Source organism: Cornus florida, unplaced genomic scaffold (genome assembly GCF_030987335.1).
Source record: "Cornus florida cultivar Cherokee Brave unplaced genomic scaffold, ASM3098733v1 CherokeeBrave_3.0.0_Hap2_Chr02, whole genome shotgun sequence".
Lineage (NCBI taxonomy): Eukaryota > Viridiplantae > Streptophyta > Magnoliopsida > Cornales > Cornaceae > Cornus > Cornus florida.
The window spans coordinates 91,482,737-91,509,613 of NW_026775572.1; the positions used below are offsets into that span (position 1 = coordinate 91,482,737).

The following is a 26,877-nucleotide window of genomic DNA, read 5'->3' on the forward strand; positions in this document are numbered from 1 at the left end:
CTAATTATGAAAAAAAAAATAGAGAAGAGGAAGCAATAAATTATAGGTAACGAAGTTGTAAAGAAAAGCATTATTCAATCATTAAATTTATCAGACAATTTTTAAATTTTTCAAAAATTCAATTTTTGAATTATTATTTTTTATTACTTTGACTCTACTTTGAGAATTATATTACATTATTATCATAATGAAAGACTAAGAGAAAATATGTAATATTTTAACCGAACTGGTGTTTTTTATATATATAATTTGTCATCTAACATGTGACAATTAAAAATATTAATATATAAATGTTATTGTTATTGGCATTCTTGTCATCTTAGTCTAATGTACTTCCAATGCTCCCAAGACTCGGCCATAGAAATTGGTATAGAATTTTAGATGATTTTTATTTTCTTTTTTGTAAACATCATTAAACGAATGACTGTCAAAGAAAGTTCATGTATTTTTATTAATTATAAGGACCTATTAATGTAATTTTTATTTATCTCATTTGATTTTATATGTTGAATATTGAAAATTATAAGTTTGTATATATAAAAGAACTACTATAACATATTTTTATTTGACAAGATTGGAACTTTTAAAAGTAATTTGAAAAAATTCAAATTGAAAATTTTTATAAGTTTTGTGGGACACAAGTTATACTTATTTCTAAACTCATTTTATTCAAGCAAATAAATAAGTGTTTTGAATTTATTAAATTTCTTTTTTTCTTTTTAATCAAGAGGCACTGGCACGTTACCGCACTGGATGAGTTACAAGTGCACAATCTCATATCGCCTAGGTGTGGAAAAGGAAAAATATTATATATAGAGGCGTGTCATTCCAATTGGTATGAGACTAGTAAAACCCAAAAAACAAAACCATGCAAGTTCGGACCCAAAACGGACAATATCATACCATGTAATGGAGTGAATCTTTACATTAAAAAAATAAATTAAAAATTATGAGATTTGGGACCATGTTTTTGGCATTTTTTTGGAGGCATAAAGACGAAATTTGAAATTTTTTAGGGCCTTAGCTTCGCCACTTATGATTCCATTGGCTATATATTCTGATGCCATCTCCCTTTCATTTCAACACAAATTGTTCCTTCTTTTCCTAAGTAGCTATTCATTTTGTTCTCATCATCTTTGTCCTTTCCAATCTCTCAATTCCTTTTTGGTATGTAATTGTTTTTCATCTTTTTGGCTATTACATTCTGCACCCTTTTTCTTTTCTATTTTTGTTTTATTTTTCTATATTGATCCTCAAAAATATTTACTTATCAGCAGCAATTTTATAGCCATAAATGAGTAACTAATTGTTGTTCATAGTCACACCAGCAATAAATAATTCTCCACCTATAATATTCTTGAGTGATCTTGTCTTTCATTTTTAGCTTTTTATTCCATAATCTTTACACACTATTCTATTCTTAAGTGTCATTTTGTGAAAAGTTAGCAAGAAGTTAACAAGGTTTATGTCCGAGAAGGAGCGAATATGTTGTGGATAATGAGTGTGTTTATTAATTAAAAATTCGTATACATCATAAAAGAATTTTGCCTTTCTACATTTTAATGAATTGCATGCTTGCACACATATAATATACAATTTTTGATCTAATTACTTTCTCATGCAAACTAAAGTACTATTTACACTTCTATATCTAGAGCTTTAAGGACTCCTTGGAAAAAGAGCAAATTGTTCTTTCTGGACCATATGGTGGTGGAGGAGGACAGCAGTGGGACGACCAAACTTACAACAGGATAAAAGAATTAACTATACACTCGGAATCATAAATTATTTCCATCCAAGTCGTCTATGATGATATTGAAGGAAAGCCAGTACTGGGGAAAAAGCATGGTGGTGACGGAGGAACACTGAACAAGGTAAAACACACACACACACACACACACACACACACGTGTGTGTGTGTGTGTATATATATATATATATATATATATATATATATATATTTGTTTCATTTGTCGCTTCTACAATTGGTTATTTTTATCATTGAACATTTATGTGTATATACTATTTTAAAGAAAAGATTCAAATCTTATCCTATAAATGATATACGCATATCTTAAGACTCCACCATCTATATTATGAAGCACACAATTTGTCCTCCACTCTGATGTGACCCTATAAAATCTTGACACCTGTCAAAAAAAAAAAGGAACAAATTGGTTACCCGTTTTTTTTTTTTTTTTTTTAGGAAAGTCTCTCCATCAGTACTCATAAAATCCGGCGAAGATGGTGTTGACACCCATTTTGGCATTTGGGTTGTAGGCCCATCTTCGGCCCAATCATGAGTCCATAAACCAAATGTCCTTGGCACCCATTTTGGTAATTGGGTTCTGGCCCTAATTGAATTTGATGAACAATGAAGTAAGTAGTAGTATGGGCCGTGTAAAACTTGTGAAACAATGATGTGCTGGAGGATTGGGCCGAAAGGATAATGGGCTGAAACATGCGACAATGAGATTGGGCTAGAAGATATTTTGGTAAGCAATTGATTTGGTCTTCGGCTGGGATAGTACAATACAGTTAGAATGTTGGGCTTCACACATCACATGGATTGTGGTTGGTTTGGACGACATGGCAAAATTACAAAAGATGGCAAAGCTACATACAAGGGCACTGCAGATAGGATAGAATATATTTGAATTGCAAATATATTAGATAAGAGTTATATATTTATCTTGTATTTAAATGGAGTTAAGAGTTAGTATTTAGTTAGGATTGGTTAGATTTGAATAATTATTTAGATGTATTAGAATACAACTAGGATGCTTGTAGTTAGGTTTTGTTTACTATTTACTCTATAAATAAACAGAGAGGCATGTTGTGCAAGAGGTCCAGCACCCTCAGAATCTTTATTATTATTTGTTTGCTTTCTCAAGCTTTTCCAAGAATAGCATCCTTGCTATTTTTTCTTTCTTCTTTCTATATTTCTCGATCTCTCGTTCTATCTATTTCTCTCTTTCCTTCTCTCTCTCTCTTTCTCTCTCTTTTCTTGCTATATCTATTTTCCTCCCCTTTCTATTCTCTTAATCTTTTACTATAATTTATTCATTGAAAAGTCCTTTTAACTAAGGTAATTCTTAAACTCTAAGAGGAGTATCACTGTTCTTTTTATCCTCGCATCGTCTGAAAGTCAACCCTTGAAAGAGACTGCAGTTGACCAATTACAATCGAACCATACAATTGGTTCTGGCACGCCCGTTTTCCATCAATTTAAGATCGGCTCTAGCCAGCCGATTTTAGCGTCAACATTTTTGGCACGCCCGGTGGGACCCATCAGGTGAGCAAGTTATAGTAAAGATGCCTCTAAGCTAAGAAATTCAAAAGGTCTGACAATAGGTGACAATGCTGACGAGGAGAACCAGCAACTCGGTGTTGGTGATGATGCCGACTCATCTATTCCATCCGATCTTCCTTTGGGTTGGGTACTGGAATCGATTATGCAGAAAATTGATGCCCAGCAAGCACAGATCGGTGAAGTAAGGTCTCAGGTGGGGGAATCAAATCAAATTTTGGTTTCTCAGATACATGAGACGAGGTCAATGACTGGAGAATTAATTCAAATGATGTACGCTCAAATGGAGAAGATGAATTAAAGGCTTGAAACCAGTATATCGGCTAATCAAAATCGACATGATCAAGCAGAAGCATCTCATATTAATGAGTTCATATTTCAGCGTATAACGGCACCATTGATACATATTTCCCAAGGGCCTCGAACAAGCATCGTACCACCAAGTGCAGGACTTTGTATTACTATCGGCAATGTGCCGAATCATACACTCAGCATACCAATGGGGAATCCACCAATCTTATCAGATCCGCCGGCAGTAAATATTGTGCCGGTGTACCAGCCACCAATGAATGATCAGCATAATCAGAATGTACAGTCTCCACATGTACAGCCGATTCCACCAGCGAGAGATCAGCAATAAGTGGTAGGTAACCTAAACCAAGGTAGGGCTAATCCATTGATACTTCCAGCGGCTGCGGGGGGGTAAGTAAATGCCGATCATCAAAGGGAATGGGTTAATCCATTCATTCCGCGGCACCCAAATGATCCTCCAGGAAGAAATGCGGGGATTGATAGGGCTCAAATTTTGGCTTTAATACAGGCCGAAGTAGCACAAGGTCGCAGACATGCTCGGCCGGTATACAGAAAGCCCTATCCTGATCATGTCGACGCCCATGAGTTGCCTAGAAATTATCGGTATCCCGATTTTTCTATGTACAGTGGCGAAGAAAATTTCTCTACGGTGCAGCATATTGCAAGGTTCACCACACAATGTGGAGAAGCTGGTCCTAGCCCTTGGTTAAGGATGAGATTATTCTCTAGCTCTCTTGCCGAGGCGGCGTTTGAATGGTACAGCAACTTACCGGCCAATTCTATTAAGACTTGGGATGAGATGGAAGAGGTGTTCCATGCCCAGTTTTACCGAACAGAGACAGAAGCTACGATGGCAGACATATCTCGATTATCTCAGTTACCGAGCGAATCGGTTGAGACTTTTGTTGCCAGTTTCAGAAAGGCTAAACTCAAGTGCCGAGTAAGTTTGCCAGAACCAGAATACATCAAGTTGGCATTGAATGGTCTAGACATTGAACATCACAAGAGGTTTGATGGGGTTGAGTTTCAAGATCTCTTCGACTTAGCAGACAGGGCTTCTCGGTATAAGGAGATACTAAAAGAAGAGAAAGAGAGGAAGAATTCTTCTAAGGGTACTTGGTACAAGGACCCTAATTATGAGGTATTCTCGGCAGAAGTTAGAGATGAATTAGAAGTTGACGTTGCAGAAGTCAATATCAAAAAGCCATACGTTTGTGAGGCGTTGGTTAAACCTAACCGACCACGGGGGGCAATTCATCATCAACATCAACATCGGCAGCAAAGAAAGGTCCTGCCGATACCGGGAAAAGTTATTCTTTCGACTTGTTGAAAATAAATCAAATCTTTGATCACTTGATGGCCGATAAGATGATATTTTTACCTAAAGGGCATAAGATTCCATCAACAAGTGACTTGAAAGGAAAAGAGTATTGTAAGTATCATAACTCTTGGAACCATGCTACTAATGATTGTACTGTTCTACAAGGTGTATTGCAGAAAGCTATTGATGAAGGTACTTTAAAATTCCCGGAGAAAACTTCAGAGACCATGAAGGTGGATACTAATCCATTTCCTACAATCACATCTACAAATGTGATAAGCTTAGCCAAGCGAGAGAATCGGCAAGAGGCTAAAAAGATATCTGGTGAGTTCCTTTCATCAACTGCGACACCTGAAAATATGGTAGAATTACAGAAGCATTTAAGAGAGGCTCAATTAGCCTTGATTGACCATGGTTGTTGCCCAAATTGCAAAGGAAAGCAAAAACCAAAGGAAGATGTGCTAATGGAGGTTCAACCAAAGAAGAAAGGAATTCTTGAGAGGCTTATTTTCCCATTGAAGCCTGAGGAGGAGCCTTGGCAAGGTGATACCAGCAACAGCCATTTGAAAGCGGGAAAGCAAACTCGGCAAGTAGATATATCTAGCCGATTTCGTCCCCAAAATCAGCATCCCAGTTTTAAGAGGCAGTCGCCGGTTCAGTCAGAAATTTAGGTACAGAAAGGAGCCGATTCATATAGAGTACGAACTGTGAAACCAAGGACAGACTCAACTGAAGATAGATGGACTCGAGTTAATCATCCAAAATTCCCTAAAGCTCAACAATATCAGAATGGGGGCCTAACTCAATCTCAGAAACGTAGGGAACAAAGGAGAAGAGCTGAGGAAAAAAGGAAAGCTGAGGAAGGAGGCAAAGCAGTGCAAGCCGAGGAATTCGGCATTCCAGATAAGGATGAGGAGCATCAGCCGACGTGGCCCAAATGCAACAATGAGTTTAAAATTCAGTTTGGCAGTTTCCCAGATAAAATGTCATGTAATATGGCATTTGTATTACCAGCAATTTCCAGGCTCCATCTGCATCAAACACAAATACTGAGAAAAATGAGAAGGAAACTCAGCTGATTCGGAATTTATCAATTCTTTCTTCAGAATTGGCATAGAAAGTGGTTTTTGAAAAACCTTTGTTAGCAATGACTCAACAACTCAGGCCTTTGTATGTTAAGGTATTGGTAGAAGGTCAACCTATTAATCGAGTCTTAGTAGACAATGGCTCGGTTCTGAATGTTATTCCAACAAACATATTGAAGAAACTCGACAAGAGTATGGAAGATGTTATTCTTACTGATGTAGCAATTTGTGGTTTCAACGGAGGTTCTACTAGCACTAAAGGGATCCTTCCCTTAGAAGTAGAAGTTGGAGGTAGGACATCTTTTGCAGTGTTCTTTATTATTGAATCCACGGCTTCATATAATTTGTTATTAGGCCGTGACTGGATTCATCCAAATATGTGCATCCCATCATCATTACACCAAATGCTGATTTTTTGGGATGGAGATAAGGTGAAAATAGTGAATGTCGACGATAAGCCATTTGTGGCAAAAGTGTACTCGGCAAATACTGTTTTGTATGACGAAGAATGTGTTCCTATTCGATTTGTGGGAACAGGAGCCAATGGAAGACCAACCTCGGCAACCATGAGAAGAAGTCTTACCGATCGTGAAATCGGCGAGTTGCAGTAGGAGAATTCCAAGCCAGGTAGAACTCCCTCGGCTTGCTATAATTGAAGAAGTTGTTGATGGAAGCGAAACTTGAAAGGGAAGCTGCTCGGCAACAGGCCTTCAGGGCCGCTTGCATTAGGCTACAAGCATACATAGCCAAGAAATGGCTAGAAAAAGAAGCAATAATAGAGCCGGGACCATTGATTAATCTTACTAAGGTTGACCGATTCGATAATGAAAAGTTGGATGCAATTCAGTTGGAAGACTTGGAGTTGACACTGGCCAAGCTCGATGATCTTAAAGTAGAAACTCAAGATCCATTAAAGGAGGTGAATTTAGGCACGGACGCAGAGCCTAGACCAACTTATATCAGTGCACTGTTAGAACCAGAATTACAAGCCGAGGTTATCGGCATGTTAAAGCAATACAGTGATTGTATTGCTTGGAATTATGAGGAAATGCCGGGTTTATCCAAAGATCTAGTGGAACATCGGCTGCCCATTAAAGATGGCTATAAGCCATATAAACAGCCACCTCGTCGAATGTCTCAAGAGGTGGTAGATAAAGTCAAAGTGGAAATCGAACGATTGTTGGATGCTGGCTTCATTCGAACTACAAGGTATATTGAATGGTTATCAAATGTAGTCCCTTTTATCAAGATAATAGAAAATTACGTATATGTGTTGATTTCCGAAACATAAACCTGGCAACTCCAAAAGATGAGTATCCAATGTCGATAGCCGATCAGCTGATTGATGCGGCTACAAAGCACCAAATTATATCTTTTATGGATGGACACTCAGGCTATAATCAGATTTATATAGCCGAGAAGGATATTCCAAAGACAGCTTTTAGGTGTCCAGGATCGATTGGAACTTTTGAATGGGTGGTAATGCCTTTTAGGTTGAAGAATCCTGGTGCCACATATCAGCGGGCCATGAATTCTATTTTTCATGATATGCTCGGCAAGTTTATGGAGGTGTATATTGATGATGTAGTGGTAAAATCAACAACAGAAAAGGGGCACTTGGTTCATCTTAAAGCATCCTTTGAGAGGATGAGGGCTATCAACTAAAAATGAACGCAATAAAGTGTGCCTTTGGAGTGTCGGTAGGAAACTTTTTAGGTTTCTTGGTTCATCAAAGGGGTATAGAAATCGATAGGAATAAAGCTAAGGCAATTATTGATGCCAGTGTGCCGAGAAGCAAGAAATAGTTGCAGAGGTTACTTGGGCAAGTGAACTATCTTAGGAGATTTATTGCCAATACAGCTGGGAAATTACATGTGTTTTCCCCACTACTCAAGTTGAAGCCGATGGAAGAATTCAAATGGGATGATATACATCAAAGGGCATTTGACAAGATTAAGAAATACTTGTCGAGTCCTCCTGTCATGATGCCACCAAGGAAGAAATGGCCGATGAAGTTATATTTATTGGCTGCTGAAGAATCCATTGGAGCTATGTTAGCACAAGAGAATGAAGCAGGAAATGAACAAGCAATATATTATCTCAGCCGAGTTTTAACTCCAGTCGAGTGTAGATATACACCGATTGAGAAATTATGTTTGGCTTTGTATTTTGCAACAATGAAATTAAGAGTCTATATGTTGCCTGTTTTGGTTTTTATTGTTTACCAAACCGATCTTATAAAGTATATGCTATCAAGGCTATTAATCACAGGCCGGATTGGCAAGTGGGCTTTGGCACTAATGGAGTTCAATTTTGCATATGTTCCACAAAAGGCAATTAAGGAAAGAGCATTGGCAGATTTTCTTGCATATCATCCCTCGCCTGAAATTGAGTCACAAGTATTTGATGAGCTTGACTCGGCATCTATATTCATGACTCCATGGACTTTAATGTTCGATGGGTCAAATACCAGTGAAGGCTCGAGAGCTGGTATAGTCATAATATCCCCAACAGGGAATCAAATTTCGTTTTCTTTCTTTTTGGATTTCAGGTGTTCAAATAATCAAGCCGAGTATGAAGCATTAATTATCGGCTTGGAAATCCTGCTATAAATGGCAGTTAAAGACGTCCACATTGTAGGAGATTCAAGTTTGGTAATTAATCAAATCTCAGAAGACTTTAGATGTTTGAATTGGCAATTGAGACCATTCCATTCGTTGGCAACCCAATTGGTCAACCAATTTCACAATGTGACTTTGGAATACAGACCGAGGGCCATGAATAAAATGGCTAATGATTTAGCACAGACTACTTCAGGAGTCAGGGTGCCGAGTGGTATGAAGGAAAGGATAATAAAAATTACACGCCGATCTCTTCCATCGGCTGAAACAAGAAATCAAGTTATGGAAGAAGTCTTTGCCACTGATGTTTCCGAGTTGGATGATGATGATTGGCGAATCCCTTACATCTTATTCTTGTAACATCCAACTCCAGAAACCGACCGAAGACTAAAATGAATGCAGTTAATTATGTGCTTATGGATGGAGATCTTCATAAAAGATCGGCTGATGATGGTTTGTTAATTCAGTGAATTAGTAAGTTTGAGGGTTTGAAGATTATGGCTGAAGTACATGAAGGGATATGTGGAGCTCACCAAGCTGGCATAAAGATGGGATGGTTGATACGCCGATGTGGATATTATTGGCTTAGAATGAGAAAAGATTATATGACTTATGCAAAAGGTTGTATAGACTGTCAAAAGCATGGCCCAATGCAGTGGGTTCCAGCAATAGAAATGCAATTATTAGTTAAACCATAGCCTTTCAGAGGTTGGGCCATGGATCTAATTGGTAAGATTAATCCTCCTTCATCAAAAGGTCATCATTGGATTATTTTAGCTACTGATTATTTTACTAAGTGGGTTGAAGCCGAGGAATATGTTTCAGTAACTCATAACACAGTGATACAGTTTTTGGAGCGACATATCTTTCACTGATTTGGCTTACCAGAAACAATTGTTGCCGATAATGGATCTGTGTTTCGAGCAAATGAAGTATTACAACTCGGCATTGATATGCAAGTAAAAATGGTAACTTCCACACCCTATTATGCTCAAGGGAATGGCCAAGCAGAGGCATCAAATAAATTTGTTATTGAAATTATTGAGAAAATGATAAAAGACAAGCCGAGCCGTTGGCATGAAACCCTTTCAGAAGCTTTGTGGGCTTACAGAAATTCAAAGCGGACAAGTACTGGGACAATTCCTTATCGGCTTACATTTGGCCATGATACCGTGTTGCCTGGAGTTAAATATGAAATCTGCAAGAGTAGCTTTACAACACAAACTTATACCTGCCGATTACAACGAAGCTATGCTTGCTGAGTTATAAGATTTGGATGAAGTCCAGAAACTTGCTTTAGACCTCCTCATGGTCCATAAAGCAAAGGTAATGAAGGCCTACAACAAACGGGTGAAGTTCAAGTCATTTGCAGAGGGTGATATGGTGTGGCAAACAATTCTTCCACCTAGAAAGGTGGATAGAGTTCATGGAAAATGGTCACCCACCTGGAAAGGCCCATACTTGGTTCACCAAGTATTACACGGAGGAGCTTACAAGTTAAAAAATCTAGATGGTGAAGTGCATGAAAGGCTAATAAATGGAAGGTACCTTAAAAAATATAAGCCAACTATTTTTGAGCTTATGGAAGAAAAGAAGTTTCCAATTAAGTCAAAATAGCTTGGATTATATTTTTGCCTTTTTATTTGAACAAATTATGGATAAGTGTGTTTATACAGTAAATAAAATCTCAGTATACTTCAAAGATCATAATATCATTGTAGCAAGACTATTCAAAACATCACATTCTTAAAAAAGGCAAATTGTTCAAAAGCATATTACAGACCCATAAATGTTCAAATTTTGTTGAAATTGCTATGAAATTCTTCAAATTTGGCTTTGAAGTCTACCCACAAAGCCCGGGATTGATTAAGGGATGTTTCTGCCACTTTCTTGTTTTGCTCCAACTTCGGCATCTGCGCTTGCAAAGTTTTGAATTTGAGGACTGCGGTCTCCGCTTGAACTTTCAGTTCATCCACCTTGCTACCAAGCTGTGTCTTGTCTAACTAAAGCTAAGGAAGTTCGGCTTGAAGCGTCTTTTCCTTAGCGTCCAACTCAGCAGCCTCTTTCTTCAGAGATAAATACAGCTCCTTTCCTTTCTTTAATGTCTGAGAAAGCTTCTCTTTTTCATGACATTGGGAAGATTAATGATCGATGGTATGGACAGATTCATTATAAGCAGTGGTCAAAGAAGAGATTCGAAGTTGGAAGTTCTTGAAAAGAGCTTAGTCACCTAAAGAGAATCCTGGGTAACTACTCAAGAAGGACAGTGTTTTGGTTAACTCGTTTTTGAATGAAGGAGCTAGAGTCAAGTCTTGCTGCACCATTTGGGACAATATGTGAATGGCTTTTGTTCCTTCCAAGGGAGTTTCAGAAGTTTTTTCAGACGGGATTTCAGGAGACTCAGGATCTGGTAAGTCAAATACAGAATCAAATAACGAGTCAAGGGCTGCGAAAGGAGAATTTGGGTTGATACTGACAGGAATGGTTGGAGTAGCCAAGTCTTTTTGTATCTGAAATATATTGGGTTACTACAAGAAAAAGGGGCTTCTACAAGAGGTCAAAAACGCCGTGGAAACCTATTCACGGCGCATTCTAAGCCCTCGTGTATGAGGGTTCCGTAAATACTCAATTTTTTTTATGGGTAAAAATCTATTTCATAGAAAAATAATAGATTCGCCGTAGAAAATAATTTTGTTTATATATATTAAATTTATTTACAGCATGGATATTTTCCTGTTAATAATTAACTTACGAGGCCGTGCATGCCATAGAAAAAATTTCTACAGCGAGTTGTAACTACCCGTAAATAATCTCGCGAGGTACCAAGGCGTGCCGTAGAAAAGTTTTCTACGGCGAATTTTAGCTACCCGTAAATAATCTCACCAGGCTTTCTACAGCGAATTTTAAGTACTCGTAAATAATCTCATGAGAAATTGAAGCGTGCCGCAGAAAAGTTTTCTACGGCGAATTTTAGGTACCCGTAAATAATATAAACCATTCTCATGACTCGCCATGTATGCGGTAGAAAAGCTTATTTAGAAAGATATTCACTTATTTACGAGATTTCAAGCTCCCCGTAGATAAAATATATATATATATTTTTATAAATAAAACACCCTTAATTAATGTCATTTAATCATCCACTACCTACAATTCACATCATTCACATCACTTTCAGCTATAATTCAATTCAAAAAACATACATATCCTATTGAATATATCAAAATAGTTCAAACATTTTTACAATTCATCATTTATCAATGTACCAAAACAATTCAACATTTATCAATGTTCCAAAACAGAAAGTAAATCTATTTGTCCAGAAAATCATCAATTTCTTAACACTTCTGTTGAAAAATTGATAAACCTTCTAGCACTTGAGTTTCAGTCTGCACTTGCCAAAAAACCATCTCACTGTACAAAATCCAAGGAAGTAACTGCAAAATCCACGATACAAAATCCAAAAAAGTAACTGCATCACACAAGTCTCAAATTCATAATACTAATAAAAAAAGGGAAATAACAAGATTATCATTTATGAATCAAACACAAATATTTTGCTAAGAATTTCTTCCTTAGATCTGTCAAAAATATTTCAAGCAGATAATTTTCCTTAATAGAATACTAGATTTTTGCAAGGATGTATGAGAACAGACAATATCATAATCTCTTTATATTCATAAATACTACAATATCATAATATGTAGTCTCTTTATCTCATGATTATAAGCAAATCTGAAACATTCTGAAACAAGTTTGAAACATTGTAGGTTTTTGGTGCAACGATTATGAGCAAATCTGTAACATTCTTGTTGGAGTTAATTGTTGCAGGACCCATTTTGAAGCAGCTTCATCATTTAATGGAATTTGAACTTCTGATTTTTGTTTGTAGCAGTGTCAACATAATGATTCCAGGGATTTCAAATTTGTTGAACCATAAGTCGTGCCTTGTTGTCTGTCTATTCGTCATCAAGAAATTGAAATTACTGGATTTATGGGGCAAAGTTGTGATCTGGAGCAGAAGCTGATACAGTATTTTATGGGAAATGCTAAAGTATTGCGAAAGATGACAATTAATCCTTGTAATTCTGGATGAATTGCAAGAGGGGGAGTTTTTTTTTTATATGAACTGCTGGTGTGGTTCAGAGGGTTTCAGTAACATTAGACCCAGGCACGTATCTAATTCTGTATCAAATTGGCAAGTACTCTTCCTCTATAATTTAGCATTACCCTTTTCTTTTGTCAATAGTCTTATATATGTAGTTGTCGCATGTACTTTAGCATTTAGTTGCAATGATCAATACAAGGTCTCTTACAGCAGCAATTTTGTAGGTTTACTTCAATTCTAATTCTAAACCCTTCTGAGAAATACATATTAGGTGTGCGTATTAGGAATCAAATTGGAAGAGCTCTTATTATAGGCATCATCCATGAGAGTACATTTGTTGAATATGTGGGGTATGTTTATATATTTACATTATATATTGTGGGGTGAATTGCTTTGTAAAGAAGGTAGGTGGAATGAGTTGTATAGACCACAAGTTATTGTTACATAATTGTTTAATTCATTGATCGTTAAGTACTGGATTGAGTTATCAAGTAAGATCGAAATTTTATTGTTGTTGCTTCACTTCCACAATATATAATTCACTATCCACAAGATGACACACTACAACAAAAGTGGTCTTTAGTGATGAAATTTTAGGGACGAGGCTGGTTTCATCACTAAAAATGGCCCTTTAGAGGCGAAACTAGACTTCATCGCTGTTAACATCTTTTAGGGACAAATTAAAAAATTCGTCACTAGTCATCATTATTTTCCCAATGTGACGTGGTTTCAGGGTTTAAGATTTTTTATCTCGTTGAAACCATCGCTGGAAATCTTTTTTTTTTTCAAAAATTAATTCCTTGTGTAAATCTCTCCCACTCTTTAACTTCCCAAAAAAATCTCTCCCACAGTGCGCGATTTTCTCTTCCCTCAGACTCTCACAGACGCAATCTTCCCCTCAATCTAACAATGGGTCTCTCTCAAACCCTAGGCTTCTCTTCAACTGCTATCTCCCCATCACCAAGTGACGGAATTTAGAGAGAGAATAGAACTTGAGATTTGTCCGAATTACCTTACTAAGTCTTCGAATCTTTGTATTTGGTGGAGGGTCCAGATGCTGCCCAGGATCTGAACTTGCTAAGGTGGAAGTTACATTCTTTCTCCAGCATCTTGTACAGAATTTCAGGTAAATAATTAAATCCTCCCATCTTGTCAATAACACACACACACACACACATAACATGCTAGTTTTATTTATGTTTGTGTAGATGGAGTACTGAATATAGGGACCAACCCATTGCATATCCGTACTTAGAGTTTCAAAGAGGATTGACATTAAAAGTGGAGCACTGTTCCAAGTGAGCCTCCATTTTTTACGCAATCTTCTCCTCAATCTATCAATGGGTCTCTCTCAAACCCTAGGCTTCTCTTCAACTGCTATCTCCCCATCACCAAGCGACAGAATTTAGAGAGAGAATAGAACTTGAGATTTGTCCGAATCATTTTAATCATTTATATTGTATGCTATCTCTGTTTTAATAGTTTAATCATTTAAAGATGTTATATATCTTCATGTTTGCTATCTTATTTTGATTTACATTTTCACACACACATATATTATGTATATTTACGCTGTTTTTTTTTCGGAAAGTATATTTACGCTGTTTTTGTCTTCGCTTACCATTGGGCTTGTGGTCCAATAATCGCAACACACAGCCCTGTTGGCAAGGTCTGCTTCCACAGATTGAGGCTGGAGCTAAAATTGATTCTAGAAACACCTAAAATGGAAGTAAATATTTAGTTAAAAAAAAATCTCTTATAGAGATTTTCTAATCAAGTTATTACTGGTTCTATAGAGGGGGTAGCATAGTCCTAAGCTTTGGATTGTATTGTTCATAATGGTAGTGGATGCATGTTATTGGGTGAACTCCCATTACTTTTGCTACTTAAATTATGTCCTTAAAACTCACAGAAGTTACAAACAAACAAACAAAAAATACTTTAGTCCTGTTACTTCCTTACTTTTCATTTTTTCTTTTCTTTTTCTCTCTTTGTTATCTAGCTATTTTCTTTTACTTTAATATTAGTACTTCTATTCAAAATCTAGTTAATGGTGTCAATATATATATAGCTTCCTTAGTACTCCATATTGCACCTTAAATATCATTTCCCTCATATTATTATTTCTTTTTTGCTTTATAGAAGCAGTGAGGAAAACTCAACGTGAGCTAATGGACACATGCATATTCAATGTGGGCAGTGACTGAGGTAAATATTTCTTGTATTTATATTATTTTATTCCTTTTAGCAATAGAGTTGTCTCATATTCCTTAGGAAAACTCAGTCAGGGCTAATGGTCACATATTTAATGTGGGCAGCATTAACACAGGTTACATTTAAGCAACAGTGACTGAGGGAATATTTCTTATATGTTTTATTTTATTCATTTTTAATGTTGATAATGCGCATTGCTTGGAAGAAATCATTTTAATCAAGTTTAATTGCTTAGGAGAATATTACTTGAGTCTTTTGGTTTGATTTTCATGGACTCTATTGTTATGTAAATGTGCTTTGTTGCAGCTAATAAAGTGGCTCTTGCTGGGTATTCTTGTATACAATGGTGAAGTGCATAAAGTCAAAGCCAAAGCCAAAGCCAAAAATAGCTTGAAGAAATTTAAGATTATGGAAGACTTGTATGAAGCCCTTGAGAGTTATTTTTTGCTTGTTAGTTTAAATTTGTATTACACCATTGGAGAGTTGGTTTAATTTTGTAATGAAATTGAATATTGTAATGCAATTTTATAATGGAATTTGATGATTTACTCAAATTTGTGTCATTTTTTGGTGTTGAAATGAATAGAATTTAGTGTAGGAATTTAATTGAATAGCAATAAATTTGATTCCCAAAAGGGCATTTAGCAACTAAATCAGAGACTTTAGTGACAAAGTAGAGTGTTGCAAGTAGTATTGTCTTTAATAAATGCATTGTCTTTTTTTTCTTTTTTCTTTTTTTTCACTTGCATATAAATATATTGTGTGTATATGTGTGCACCTTTATGGCGAGTCTATCATGAACTTATTTGGCCATACTATGTCTCACAGTATATATATACTTTTATGAGTGCGGACGTGGCAAGACATTGTAAAAATGGATGTCACCAACACTATGATATAGTTTATGGACCCTTAGTTGAAAAGAATGGTCCATACCCTACTACTGTGGTACTAAAGTATGGTTCCAATAATAGATCGAAAGGCTTCAAAATTTTCATGCAAAGACAAACTACTATTCCATGTAAAACTAAAAAATTTAAGTAAAGGTATAAACAACATATCAACAACTTCTCCTCCACAACAATCAATCAAAACCTCCACATACGATGATCCCATACTCCCATACTTTCAACATTTTAAAACAAAAAATAAAAATGGCCTCCAAACGGGCCGATGTACCAATAAGGTAATAAAGTTCAAGATACACCGCAAAATTGGTCACTTAAGGGCACGTGACCCCCCTAAGTATGAGTATAAAAGCATTAAAATTGTGAAATCATAAAAGAAGCATAGTATTTGACCTTTGTTGTAGACTGGAATCGTAGAAATTCTGATTCTTCTGCTCCTAATGAACTGGTGATAATCAATCCTGTCAGAAAAAAAATATTTCAAAAATTTAATGCCAACAAATACATAAATAATCAGATCGTATGACTAATTTAAGAAATATAATAATAAGTTAATGAATGACTATGGGCTGAAGAAAAATATATTGTTGGGCAGTTTGCTCAAAATCTTTGTTTGGTTGCTGAGGAACAGGATCCTAGTACAAGCAGATTGAATATGGTCTTAATATACTCGGTTATTGGGCGTGGCATGGTACTGTTCTTGCTCGTTAGATCTTTTTATCTGTTGTTTTAGGCCTCAAGGCATCAAATTCTATTTTTTCCAAATTAATGACCTCTCTTTTTCGAGCTCCAATGTCTTTTTATGACTCAACACCTCTGGGAAGGATACTCAGTCGGGTAAGAACCTACAAAGTTAACTTCAATGCAAATCATGATTCAGAGAATTCCATGACTTAATACTTCTATTATTTTTATTTAATTTTACAGGTATCTTCTGACCTAAGTATTGTGGACCTAGAACTGGTATTCAAATTAAGTTTGGGCATAGTGACAACCTTGAACACATATTTTAGCTTTGGAATATTGGGTTTCCTTACCTGGCCAATCTTATTTGTCATAATACCCATGATTTATGTAACCATACTCATACAGGTAATACACCAATGTTAGTAGTTTTGTACTGCTCTCTAACAAGAATACTAATTGGAAAAGTAGAATGCATTTTCCCATCCTCTCTGGACTTTTCTAATGCATTGCAATATATTTGTCACTGGGTTACCACCAGCATGCATTATTTAAGTCACATACCTGCACAAACATACATTTGTTAGGGGGCATTTCTTGGTGAAATGTGTAAAGGCTGACAAGCATGAAAACGTGGGTAAGAGGACAAATGTGAACAGCACCAAGCAACCAAGGAGTGCCAGTCAGAAAGATCAATGTGAACGTTGGAGAGGAGCTAAAAGGGCAGAGAAAGAAGAGATAGTCATGGCTTTCTACCGCATTGGAAGACCGGAGACATGGTGTTAGGAAACTGTAGAAAGGAGAGAGTTCTAAGATCTGCTTGGTTTAGTTTTCTACAAACAATTCTCAAAAACTCAAAGAGCTATTTTCAGATCAACTATAAAAGAGAGATTTCTGTACAATTTTCAAAATTTTCAGTTTTTATATAAAACTGTTTTTAAAAAATTGAACAGAGCCCTCAAAAAATGCAAAAAATTAACATTTTAGAAAATTACACCAAGGCGGCCCTACTTTCTCTAAGGGAAAGCTTGGTAAGATCGAGGCATAGGATGGAAGAAATTAGTTGTTCAGATTACCAACAGTGGTTCATTTGATTAGACTACTCTTACCAGACTTTTGCTTCTTTCTACTAGGATTTATTCTCTTAATATCATCATAACTAAATGGCCAGAGCAAAGGAATGAACAAATTTGAACAGGAGTTCTCCTATTAATTATGAGTGAATCATTTGAACAAATTGAACAAATGAACAAATTTGTAAGAGAACAAATTTGGTGGTTGATATTCATGGGGAAGATTGTACTGTTAAGATCGAATATGAGTGGAAACCCACTTTGTCTGCTTTGTGTAAAAGAGTGGATCATATAGCAGAATATTGTCCTCAAAAAGTCTTGACAAAGCCAAAGAAGAAATCAGTGGATAAATGGGTTGTAAAACAGAAAGGTAAATTGGTGGATGCTGAGAATGCACAACTGGAAATTACTGAAAGGCCTGTGAGACAAGTTCAGAGTAATGTGGTTGTCCATAATTCGTTTGCTGTACTTGAACAGGCTGAGGCTGTGGAGGAGGTAACTGAAGAAGTTGACCTTAATCAATTGGCTACTTTGACACATGATAAGGCCAAGGATCATACCCATTTGGTGTCTGGAGTAGTTGTATCTGACGTTATTAAGAATAATGTTGAGGATAGGGCCGAGGGTCACAATGAAGTATCTGAGGCTATTCCGAATAATGTGGAGGCTGTGATCATAAAGGAGTTGGCTAATTCTGAGTCTATTAAGGATACTCCTATTATTGATAATGCTTGTGTTGACAAGCTTGTACAGACTGTTACAGATGAAGATGCTGAACAGGAATCCAACACTCAAATTTCTCTGAGTGCTTCTCAAAACTCTAAAAGGGATGAAGGGAGTAAGTTGGAGATAGGGAAGAAGCACAGAAATAGAGCAACTAGTGCTACTGATAGGGTCACTAGAAGTCAAGTAGGGGTTTTTCCCCCAACCTCGACTTCTAAATGATTGGATTCTGGAATGTTCGAGGCTTGAATAAGCCTAGAAGACAGGGGGAGGTTAAGAGTTGGATAGCTAAAGAAGCCTCTCACTTTGTCTGTTTTGTTGAAACTCAACTGAGAAAAGATGCATTTGTTAGGGTTACAAGGAAGATTCAAGGTAATTGGCAGTGGTTAAACAATTACGATGCTCATGAGTATGGTAGGATTTGGGTGGGTTGGAACACACTTATGTTTGATGTTCAAGTTCTGGATGTACAAGCCCAATGTATGCTGCTTAAGGTCAGAGTTGTAGTGACTGGAGAACAGTTCTATTGTACTCCTGTGTATGCTTTTAATTTAGCCAGAGATAGAGTTGCTCTGTGGGAGTCCCTGGGGCATTATTCTTCCATAGTTTCTGGCCCCTGGATGACTATGGGAGATTGGAATGCCATTAGGTTCTTTAGTGATAAAAAACTGCCCAACACAAGGACTGCCTTTGTGTCCATATGGGCTGAAGAGAACTCATTGTCAAGGGTTGGTTGATAAAATTTCTGGAAGGATCAATTGCTGGTGCACAAAACTCCTATCAGTTGCTGGTAAACTAGAGCTTATTCGATCCACAATTGCCCCCATTTTTCTGTATTGGTGTAGTATTTATAACATTCCATTTTCTGTGATTAATCAATTGCAGAGATTGTGTAGAAATTTGCTGTGGGGTAGTATAGACCATTCTAAGAAGCTACATCTTTTGAGTTGGGAGATGATTACTAGACCTAAGGCTGAAGGAGGTTTGGGGTTGAGGAAATTAGTGGATATTCAGTCCGCTTCCAAAATAGTTTTAGCCTGGGATTTCTTAACAAGTAAAGATAGGCTTTGGGTGTCTTGGTTTCAAAGCAAATATACTCCAAATTCATCATATTGGACTGCTGTACCAAGGGTTACTCATTCGGTCATTTGGAAATCCATTGTTGATATGAGAGAGATAATGCTGCATCACACTACTTTTTGTATTGGGAATGGAAATCTATTTACTCTTCAAGATCCATGGTGTCAAGGGCTGACAGTTGCCCAGAAATTTGGACATAGTGGTGAGGTCCCTTAAGATTAGTAGACATGAAGGAGAGGAAGTCAGTTGGCATAGGTTTTGCCGGAGTAAAGCAAGGCCTCGTTGGTCAGTTACTTCAGTTTTTGTGTTGCTGAATAGGATTCCTTCAATGGTTAACTTGCAAAGAAGGAAAATAACTCTGGTGGCTCGATGTTCTCTCTGTCATAGGGCTATAGATACTACTGAACATCTCTTTATTGAGTGTAGTTTTACTCAAAGCTTTTGGAATTGGTTGGGAGAGGTTCTACATTGGAATATGCAATTTTTCGCTGAAGTAGTAACCTTGGAAGATCTGTTTAACTGGTACAAGGAATTGTCATTCGTTGTTTTTCATAGAACTTTGTCTGCAGCTGCATTATGGGGTATTTGGCATGAGAGAAATGCTAGACTATATGATTCTGCCACTGCTCCTGAAGTGGTTGCTAGAAATATGTTGTGGGAGGTGTTAGACATTCACAACATTCCCTTCTCCGAATTTGTTGGCTAGCTCTTGGGTCTTACTTATTACATTGCTTGGGGAGAGTTAGTCCATTGTCTTTTTAGTCTTATTTTTCTATTTTCTTGAAGTGGATGGCTTTACCAGTGCTTTTTAAGTTTTTGTTTGTTGCTATTCTGGGGGTATGCCCCGTGTGCACCTGTACATAATTTTTTATCTTTTTATACATTCATATTCATGAAAAAAAAAAAAAAAAAAAACACAACAACATCAATAAATAAGGTAGTTCTGCAACTACTAGTGTCATAAATTTACTAATTTAACGAAATTTATCATAAGTTCAGTTTGTTGTCATTTTTATTCTTAGATGCATAAAAACACAACAACATCAATAAAAAAGGCAGTTCTACAACTACTACTGTCATAAATTTCAAAGCATGAAAAGTGCTACAAGGTTAGTCATGTTTCTTTTGACCAACTCATATTCAAGAAATTAAATACATCTCCCCAAAACCCCATTACAAAAAGATATAGAAAAAGAACAAAAAAAAGGACTAAGAGAAGTTAAAAATGTAAAGGCAGCCAGTGTGCGAGGGAAAAAAAAGAAGGTATTGCCTATTGAAATATTTTATTGATAAGAACAAACTTCAATTCGATAACATCATCAAAAATAAACAAATGCTCACATGCTGAATCATTTCAAAAATGGAACACAACAACAACTTAAAAACAAAGAGCTAATCAAGGGACCAGGAGCATTAAACAAAAAAAAAACTATTGCAATGATAAATAAATAAAAATGACAAGAACTTTCCACCACCCACTTACAATTTACTATTTGTTTTAACTAGTAAATGGTGCTTCAAATTACAACTGATCTTGTTTTTGGTTTTAATATTTTGGTTACGTGTTGGATTAATAAAAAAAATAATAAATAAATTACAAAAATGTTGTACCTGGCACTGAATTAAGGGTTTGGTTCTCCCTTCTTGTAACAAAACCTAGTTCAGGCCAATAAATACGGCAACACCCACCAAGGCTACTTCTTTTCTTCCTCAGAGACTGTAAAGAAAACAAAAACTAATATGAGCCTTCCAATCAGATTTCATAAGCTTGCTTCGGAGAGAGAAACTGAGCAAAAAAAGGCAACACTCCTGTTGGATACCAGAATCGGACGTAACTAACATGATTTATTTTCAAAGTGATTTCACGCTTGACACTTCTTATGGAGTATCACATTACACGTTCCCACCCGTTTTTTCTTCTCTCATTAGCCTATTTCTCACAAACAACCTGAGCATGTTGAGCTTACATAAACTTGATTAGAGCAGACACTCTACACTAAAAATCACCTACAACCTATCATCATATTTGAATCAGTATGCACTATGGATCCACAGGCATCATGACCACAGTTTGGGAGTTCAAAACAAGATGAACCCACATCAGCCTAGAGTGTGAGCAAATTTAAGAATCCACTGTAAACAAGCTACTATATCTAGTAAACTGATAATTAACTAAGGTGTGACCTGAATTTCATCCTATGTGGCAATTTATAACGATTGGTGTATTGTAATACCCCAGGTTTTAGATTAAGCTTTAATCTTGATTGAAGGTATGATTAGTAAATTTTGGAGACTTTCTTATATTATTTGGGAATTTTATTTCATTTTGGGAGGTGGGTTATACTTGGAATTAGATATAAATTTTGGGAGTTTATTTGGAGACATGTATGATTTTCTTTAGTTAGTGATGGGCATTTGGAGATTAAGTAAAAGTTTATTAAGTGGAGATACATGTGGCAATCTTATAGGAAAACTTAAATGATGTGTCCTCACAATCAGCCCACATAAAGACACGTTAGTAATCCATGGCTTTTACAATTCAATTGTGTCCCTCACTTGGGGCATGAAACAGAAACTAAGGTGTAGGAAAGGGAAAGAGGAAGAGAGGATTAGAGAGAAGGAGGAGCAGAACCGAGAGAATAAGAAGAGGGAGGTTCAGCCATGGAAGAAAATAAAGGGAAGAAAGGATTAAGGAAGTGCTGGCCAGATTTCCACCAGCCTCTCACTATCACCTTATGCATGTTCATTCCATCATCATCTCACCTTTTCTAGCATGATTGAGGTAGGGTTTACTGTAACATTTGTTTATTTGGTGATTTTGCTTCCCTATTTTACGTTTTGTAGCCATGAAAGTGTTCCTTGTGTTACAATTTCATCTGCTTTGCAGAACCCTTGTGATTACTACTTGATTCTTGTCATTATTGTTAAAATCCTTGTGCCTAATCTATTTGAAGGTTGTTGCTTCATTCTTATGTGTAATTGAGCTGCATATAACTCCTATACTTGAAAAGCATGTTCTTCATGGCTATGTCCTATGCTGGAATTTCCTTAGAAACTTTTGTTACAGTTTATTCCTACTGGGACCTTGTGTCTCACCCTACCATATTGCAGGTTGTATTGATCATTGGAGAACAATTGGGAGTGGCTGAAAATTATAGCATTGGAGACCATTTAGTGTTGTGTATAAAGTGTTGAGAAAATGTTTGCATGAATTTATATTTGAGGAATTGGATGTATTTGTGAGTTTAAGTGCCTAAGTTGTATCTAAACCATTCCATGTTCACTTAGAGACTGGTTGTACCTAACCTTCTATTGTAGTTGTGATGAAATTTGTATTTGGAGCTTAAGTAAGAAAACAAGGATTTTGTATTTTTGTGGCAATTCAATAATTTCTCCAAAGAGCTGTATTGATCCAAAAGCTCTCAAATTTTTACCACAGTTTCATTTATGCCTCTAGTACTTCTCCATAAAATTTCATAATTTTTAGATTAGCAGATATTTTTATAAAAATTCGAGAGTACCTGCTGTCCAGATTTTACATCTGCTGGAAATCAGATTTTTCAATAATATATTTGACCAACTTATTGATACCAGATCTTTATCAAAACTTCCAGATTTATTCTTTCATAAGTCTACTGTCAAAATAAATTTACTTTGCCCAATTCGGAGGTCAAACGAATTTTCTAAAAATTCTGAAGTATCTGCTGCCCAGATTTTCTTCAAACTAAGTATTGCTGATTTACTTCTCAACTCTGATTTAATTGGAAAATCTTCAACCTCTATGAGTTGCTCAGCTGTGTTTCACTTTGAATCTAGTTTTCAAATCATTTTTGTTTGCTCCGTTTCGTTTTAAAATGAATTTTCTACGAATTTTTAAGTAGTTGTTGTGCAGATTTTTCTCCTAACTCAGCACTCTTGTCCTGATGAATTTTTTTTTTTTTTTTTTGTACGAAATTTGGAGTACCCATTATGTAGATTTTGAGGTTGTTTGTGATGTGTTTTGGGACAATGAATGGACTACAGATTTTTATATCAGATGATTTTTGGAGAATTTATTCGGACGGTTTCCGAATCATGTTTTGTTTTTGCCCCTAATTTCGAGTCGTTACATGTATAAACATCGTCAAACGATGACAAAGACATGGTTTTGATATGGGAAAAAAAAGGATCAGGCTACTACCTATTGCATGTCATCGATTTTCTGGAACCTAAAACACAGAATAAATTTCAGATACAGACTACAGTACAAACAGTTCTTGGTGAATTCTTTGAACATGTGTACAAAAACTTGTGCTAATTTTCCTTTTCTGCAAAAATAAATAAATAAACTTAATTCTATGAAAAGAGGAACAGAATAAAAACAAAAGAGATACAAAACAGGGAGGTCATGTCACTGTCTTCAAATCCCCTCATTCACAATAGGTAATGGAAAAAGAGAGAATAATACAGATGATAACAGTTGGAGGTAGCAATAGTGGACTTCCATAGAGAATTAGATAGAAAGACGAGAGAGAGATAAAACAACTGCTCAGATGAAAACAAAAACTCGGCTCATATGAAAACAAAAACTCGAATAACATTCTGATTCCTATAGAACGATGGAAAGGATGAAAGTAACAGATAGGCAACTGTAACAAGGTACGTACCGTCGTCCATGGTGGCTCTCTTCAACTTCAATTTTTGGTCGCTAGTTGAAAACCCTAACCTCTTCGCTGGTCGGTAACGGAATGATCGACACCGTCGGGAGCCCAATCTGAGAAAGACGAGTTTAGGAAATCAAGCTTTCTTTCCTCAAATTACTGCCATCAACACGGTTGTAATCGATAGATGAGAGATTCGGGTCTCTCTCTTTCCACACTCGTTGAAGCTCTGTTTTGGGATGAAAAAGAACTCTGAATCCCTAAGCCTGATCGCTGTTCGATATAACAAAAAACAAATAAAAATAAAAAGTAAGCCGGGAAGTGAAATGTTTTTGCCGGGTGGTGAAAAGTTTTTGGTGGGAAGTGAAAAAAAAGTTTTATTGCTTATCTACGGCGCAAAAACAGATGCCTTAAATGTCAAATTTATTCACGGGTCTTTAATTTACCGTAAAAGAACTTAAGTACATTTTTTATATATCTTTTAAGTGATTTTATTAATAGTTGCTTGTTTAAATTTATTGCTTATCTACTGGGCAAAAAAGATGTCTTAAATGTGAAATTTATTCACAGGCTCTTTAATCTACAGTAAAAGAACTTAAATTCATTTTTTCTTTTTTCTTTAAGTGATTTAATTAATTAGTTGCTTATTTACGGGACAAAAAAAATGCCTTAAATATAAAATTGATCCATGGGGAACATTTATTCCGTTAAAGTTATACAAATAAGCAAAAATATTTTTCTACGAGGATTTCACTAAATCCTCGTGAAAGCATGTCATATAATGTAACTATTACGAGGATTCTTTTATAAACTCCGAAAATGATGGTAATCACGAGGCAAAATAAAGTAGCCCCGTAAATACCATGTCGTAGAAGCCCACATTTCTTGTAGTATAGCCATAGTTATAATGAGTTTACAAGAACAGGTTATAAATATATATATATATATATATCATCACTTACTTCATCAGAATCTCCAATTTGTTCACCAATTGAAGTTGCAGCCAGGTTTGGGGAAGATGCTGGAAACCTTGGCTTTTGTCCTACTGACAATTCAATTTTGTCTTCATCTTCAACATGGTCTGTAGAAATTTCCTGAATTGATTTTTGGTCTAAGGATACTGGAGCTTTCTAAAAATAATGCCGATTTAGTTATATTCAAGGAGTAAAAGAGGTAATATATAAGATCAGGCAACAAAGAAATTACATTGGGAGATTCAGTAGTAAGTTTCTTCTTCTTGGAGATGACTTCATCATCATCCACTTCATCATCATCGATCAAATCAAAATGCCTCTTGGGTCTTGACTTTTTGGGTTTCTTTCCCACAGTTTTCCTTCTTGTAGCTTTCTGGAAAATAAGTTTAAGTAAGGGAATGGTATGTGTCAAAAAGGGTATATATGATTCAATTAGGAGTATTACCTGAGTGGCCGAAGATGGGGATATACTTTGCAAAGGAACATAGAAATCAATATAAGTTTCTTTAGACTTGGTAGGTGCAGATTTCTCTGGTGCATTGGAATACGTGCCTGGATTTATGTTACCCATTGTTAGTGATCATATAAACCAAACAGAAGCTATATGGAAAGGACAAGGATGTAAAACTTACTTTGTCGAGAGCGAGATCTGGTCCTACCTGCAGGAGCTGTAGGAGGAGGACGAGTTGGTACAACATTTGTTACGTTCTCTTGTTCAGGAGCGGCAGTAAGATCAACGGGTTCAATGGAATCCACACCTTGAAAATTGAGGGATATGAATTTGTAGGAACCAAGGAGAGTGCACACAAGTTGACTGGAATCTACAGTCCTTGTAAAATTGATATATGAAGCCCACCAGGTTTCAAAGCTTGGATCTGTATGCGGTTCTTCCAGAAAGGACTTTTACTGAAATTCTTGAAGACGTTGGGTAAACCGATTGGTAACATCCTAAATTTGTTCACTGTTTGAGAGCTTAACCCGCTTGTGATAATTCTTGTTATAAGAAAAATGGGGAGGCACTGGGATCATTTGCGTCAATCCAAATTGCCGAGCTAACTGCGCTGGGTTGTAAAATTCAACCCCAGTTCGGCTCTTGGGCAGATTGGGAGCAACGGTGTTGCAAGTTATATCTCTTGTAATCAAGAAATGGGCCCATGAAGTGATGTAAAGGTCAATCTGTTCAGGTGAAGACTCGGCAGTAGAAGGAAACAACCAGAATGGAGCTAGTTGACATTTGGAAAAAGGAAGGAATTGGGATTGAGTCCTGATCTTGCATTGATGATAGAAAAATTGAAAACAGATATTAAAGGAGTGGTCTTTGGGTTTGACTCTAGCATACCCGAATGACAGCAAAGGATCATTCCGAGCAAGCCGAATGGGAGGAGCTAGTTTAGGAAAATATGCATGTAGCCAGAATTGGTAGAGCCAAAGTGGTCCTCCAAACCTTGAAAAGTTGGAAGTAATGAGATCGAACAAGCCTCTATACAAAGAAGCTAAGAGAAACGGAGCTAGTGCCATGGGTTTTCTTTTAGATAGGGCAATGGCCAATTGGGTAAGGTCTTTGGTGATCTGAATGGCAGGGGCACACAACAAATATCTACATAACCACAATAGTAAAAAACCTATGTGTTCTTGTTCATCTACATCGGTCCCTTCTTCCCCCAACATTTCTTTTAAAATGGGACCATGTGATTGCACATAGGGTTTAGCCTCTTTTTGTTCTGGAAAATAAAAGAAGGTCTCTTCATCCTGAAGGAGATAATTGATTTCATCTCCCCCAGGCCTTAACCCCGTTAAAAAACAGACATCCCTCAAGGTAGGGGC

At 36.4% G+C, this 26,877-nt stretch overlaps 2 protein-coding genes and 1 long non-coding RNA gene across 3 annotated transcripts; 2 read left to right on the forward strand and 1 right to left on the reverse strand.

Moving 5' to 3' along the window:
• The first annotated feature begins 7,932 nt into the window (after positions 1-7,932).
• Positions 7,933-9,009, forward strand: LOC132296536 (uncharacterized). The gene is made up of 2 exons (XM_059794728.1): positions 7,933-8,518; positions 8,648-9,009. Exons 1-2 carry the CDS (start codon positions 7,933-7,935, stop codon positions 9,007-9,009), a joined length of 948 nt encoding a protein of 315 aa, XP_059650711.1.
• Positions 9,010-9,041: 32 nt separating this feature from the next.
• On the forward strand, positions 9,042-9,911 carry LOC132296537 (uncharacterized). Its single transcript, XM_059794729.1, has 2 exons — positions 9,042-9,102; positions 9,538-9,911. Exons 1-2 carry the CDS (start codon positions 9,042-9,044, stop codon positions 9,909-9,911), a joined length of 435 nt encoding a protein of 144 aa, XP_059650712.1.
• Positions 9,912-11,833: 1,922 nt separating this feature from the next.
• LOC132295460 (uncharacterized) lies at positions 11,834-24,397 on the reverse strand. Its single transcript, XR_009478478.1, has 4 exons — positions 24,086-24,397; positions 21,051-21,156; positions 16,273-16,340; positions 11,834-12,121 (listed from the first exon to the last, which is right to left on the reverse strand). It is a non-coding gene; the product is annotated as an uncharacterized LOC132295460 (long non-coding RNA).
• Between the last annotated feature and the right edge of the window lie 2,480 nt (positions 24,398-26,877).